This window comes from Stylophora pistillata, chromosome 1 (genome assembly GCF_964205215.1).
Source record: "Stylophora pistillata chromosome 1, jaStyPist1.2, whole genome shotgun sequence".
In the NCBI taxonomy this organism is placed as follows: Eukaryota; Metazoa; Cnidaria; class Anthozoa; order Scleractinia; family Pocilloporidae; genus Stylophora; species Stylophora pistillata.
Window position 1 is genome coordinate 59,587,817 of NC_142519.1, and position 3,796 is coordinate 59,591,612.

Below are 3,796 nucleotides of genomic sequence, written 5' to 3' on the forward strand. Positions count from 1 at the left end.
TTAGAATGGCTAAAAAAGCTATAAAAATGCACTACGAAAAAGGTGAGTCTTAAGTTTAGCTTTAAAAATATTTACTGTTCCTGCGCTCCTGATATCCAGCGGTAGTTCGTTCCATAGTTTCGGAGCAGCACAGGTAAAGGAACGGTCCCCCAGTGTAGCTTTCGATTTAAATGATGGATGGCTAAGTAAAAGCTTATCGCTGGAATTTCTTAAATTATATTTGGAGGGGGGTCTAAGGGAAATAAGAGAGGATAGATAAGAAGGGGCTAAAAAATTAAGAATCTTAAAAGTAATTAACAATATTTTAAACTTAATTCTATATCTAATTGGTAACCAGTGTAACTTAAAAATTAAGGGCGTAATATGACAAAATTTCTGTTCTTTAAGAATAAGTCTTTTCTCTGGAAATCTGATTTGAAAATGTACTACTATACTGATTATAAAACTTAATGTGACCGCCAAATTTGTTAATAAACACTTTTGTGTACGGAAAACACCTACACCCGGCGATTACCTCCTCTTTTTTTTAACAAAATTTAAATTACTCAGATGTCACTTCCTCATTTCTTTATGGATTTCCAGTTTTTACCTGTGTCGTAGGCATTCTAACTGCTGTTGGGATGTGTTTTGGCTGGTTTGGATGGTAAACGCATGATAACTGCCCTTCTGAAAAAAGGCATAAAAAATTCTTGTAATTACTGTAAGAAATAGACAACTTTTTCGAGAGACATGTTTCGGCATGCTTATGCCTTCTTCAATCAGTGAGTAACAGAACGTGTTGTGTTATATAACGGACAAGTAGATGAATAAAATATTTACAGTATGATGTAATACAAAAGCGGGTACTAATTACAACGTGACACCAAACATCAAAGGTGTGAACTAAAACGCTAGAAAAGTGTCATAATACTGTAATTGTTTGTTAAGTTCAGGTTTGATCTTATTTATATAAAAAGGTTCTTTGAGTTCTAAATTAATTGAGTTGTTAGCAGAATCCAGAATACTAAAGCAAGAAAGGGAGTATTTGTTCTTACAAGAAGGAGATGTATTGAAATGCTTAAAAATATGTGAGTTTTATCGCTTTCCGTGTGCTCCTTTATCCTATTAGAGAAGTGGCGACTAGTTTCGCCAATATAACGGGAATTACATCCCGCACAAGAAAATTGATAAACTACCATGGATTTTAGAGCATCAGGAGTACGATCTTTATCATTATGACACCACACTTTTCTAGCGTTTTAGTTCACACCTTTGATGTTTGGTGTCACGTTGTAATTAGTACCCGCTTTTGTATTACATCATACTGTAAATATTTTATTCATCTACTTGTCTGTGATATAATTACTCACGTTCAGTTACTCATTGATTGAAGATGGCATAAGCATGCCGAAACATGTCTCTCAAAAAATTTGTCTATTTCTTACAATTTTTATCATACTTGCTACTACTACGATCTTGTAATTACACTGAAAAAGAGAAACGAATTACATCGCGGTCTTTCTTTTCATACTTTATCGTGCCTATAAAAATCAACTTAAAAATGTCCCACTTATGTATTGACATAGTCCTACTTTCACGTTATCCTCTATCATTTTTCTAGTTACCTCTCAGACAACAAGTTCGAAAATTTGCCACAAGGAATTTTGAAAGGCCTAGGAGAGCTTTTGATTATGTAAGTGGACTATTAAATACATGGGGTATTTACCTTTATCGGAATGATATTTAACAGTAATTCGCCGAAGACGAAGTGAATATTGTTGAATATTCCTTGAGACGAAGTTAAAAGGTTTATCCAACAATATTCAGTGAACCTGGGGCGAGGTGATTACAGCAGGGCGCGAGGGGATTATAGCAGGGGCGCTAAATCTTAAAACGGTTGCCTCCCGTTTTGTGAATGTTACAGAGGAACCTAGATAGAAGAAAATTCTATTCCGAATATCGTAAAAGATGCCGCTAAGTTTGGTGTAATGCTTTTCAATAAAAACATATGGCTTTTGCTGATTAAACTCTTGCAGAGACTGGCTGTTTATCTCGATGCCAGTAGTCGAAGCAATGGTAACAGAATGGTTTCAGCAACATAAAATAGGTGCGGTTTTTATTTTAAATTGTTGAGCTTTCCTTTTGACAGAGAAATCTTTAACAACGAACTGAAACAAGTTACCATCGACACCTTTAAAGAAAATCAACGGTTGAGAACGATGTAAGTGTTTTCTTGGATCGAAATGATTTACAAGTTATGAAAAGCACTGTTTGACCCTGAATAGTTCAAATAGTTAAAACACGTATTGCAAAACACACCTTAAATTTTTTGATTGCCACAATCTAATGATATCAGGGCTATATTTCTATTTACAAATTTTCCATTCCAGGTACATGCATTACAACAAGTTTAGAGAGCTTCCTTATGGAGTTTTTGAAGTGCAGAAGGATATACTGCGAGTGTACGATTTTATTATATTTATACTACGATCTAAAATTTAAAGAATAAATTGTAAATAAAGGATGTCTGAAAAAAATTTTAATTTAATGTTTGCAATAGCTCCCCAACGAGAATGGAAGACGTGGCATTCATTATAGGAAGTTTCTTATATCGATGAAGGGAATTTACGAATCTCTGTTATAATTAGTACATATAGTAATTTGAAATACCTTATTTCACTGGACGATGTCTTATTTTACGATTGCAGGAGTTTGGACACAAATCTGATGTGTTGTCATATGCACAAGGAGGACGTTGACTGTTCTTTCATTCACAACGACGACTTCGCTAACTGTGAGAGCATGTTTAAGAGCTCAACCCCAAGGAAGAGCATCTGGGTAGTCGGCTCCCTTTCCCTGGTTGGGTCTGTGTTTGTCATCACATGGCGTTCCATTTTTAAAGATACAAACACGGTACAGTCAATCATGTTATTGCATTTGGCAGTCTCCGATGGTTTGATGGGAGCATACTTAATCACACTTGGTGTTAAAGATCTGTTGTGGAGAGGAGAGTATTACTTACATAACTTCAAGTGGCGGTCTGGCTTGGGTTGCCAGATAACTGGCGCTACCTCTTTACTATCCAGTGAAGTCTCTCTGATGCTGATGGCTTTGATATCTGCAGACCGACTCAAGAACATTGAGTTCCCCTTCAGAGGTGGTGCACTTTCTCGTAACATGACGCACATTTTTTGCGCCATTATATGGCTCGTCGGCTTTCTTCTGGCATTCTTTCCAATGTTTGGCCTGAAATACTTCCAAGATTTGGAAGCATATCACAACTACTACGGAAAAAGTGTTGTTTGCCTTCCCTTGCAGCTCTCTCCTGAAAAAACGGAAGGCTGGGAGTACTCTGTTTCTGTTTTTGTTGGCCTCAATTTATTCCTCTTCATGTTCATTACAATTGCATACCTCGCTATTTTCATAAGCAGAGTGAGGGTCAAAAACCAATCAGCCAACACCGAGAGAGAGTCAGGCCTAGCCAAAAGAGTGTTCTTTATCATCTTCACTGATTGTCTCTGCTGGATGCCAATCATCGTGATTGGTATGAGGTCGGTTTTGGAGAAGAATTACAAACCGCCAGGAGATCTGGCCGTGTGGATTGCTGTGTTTGCACTACCTGTCAATTCAGCAATAAACCCGATTCTGTACACGTTAGCAACACCGAAGGTTAGGGACAAGATCTCTTTACCATCTTTGACATTCAAATAGCTTGAGGGAAGACCTTATGGTCACTGGTTAGCACGCTGAACTCCGGGTCAAGAAATCAGGTTTCAAGGCTTAGAACAAATTTACTCCTACGCAGGCTACTTTTAGA

General features: G+C 37.1%; 1 protein-coding gene across 1 annotated transcript in view; it reads left to right on the forward strand.

The window, feature by feature from the left end:
* Positions 1-2,693: 2,693 nt before the first annotated feature.
* Positions 2,694-3,796, forward strand: part of LOC148743467 (G protein-coupled receptor GRL101-like) — a 2,498-nt gene continuing 1,395 nt past the window's right edge. Inside the window, exon 1 of the mRNA XM_088744563.1 lies at positions 2,694-3,648. Coding sequence (XP_088600689.1) covers positions 2,707-3,648 — 942 coding nt within the window. The 5' untranslated portion in view covers positions 2,694-2,706. The remainder of the gene's footprint in view (positions 3,649-3,796) is intronic.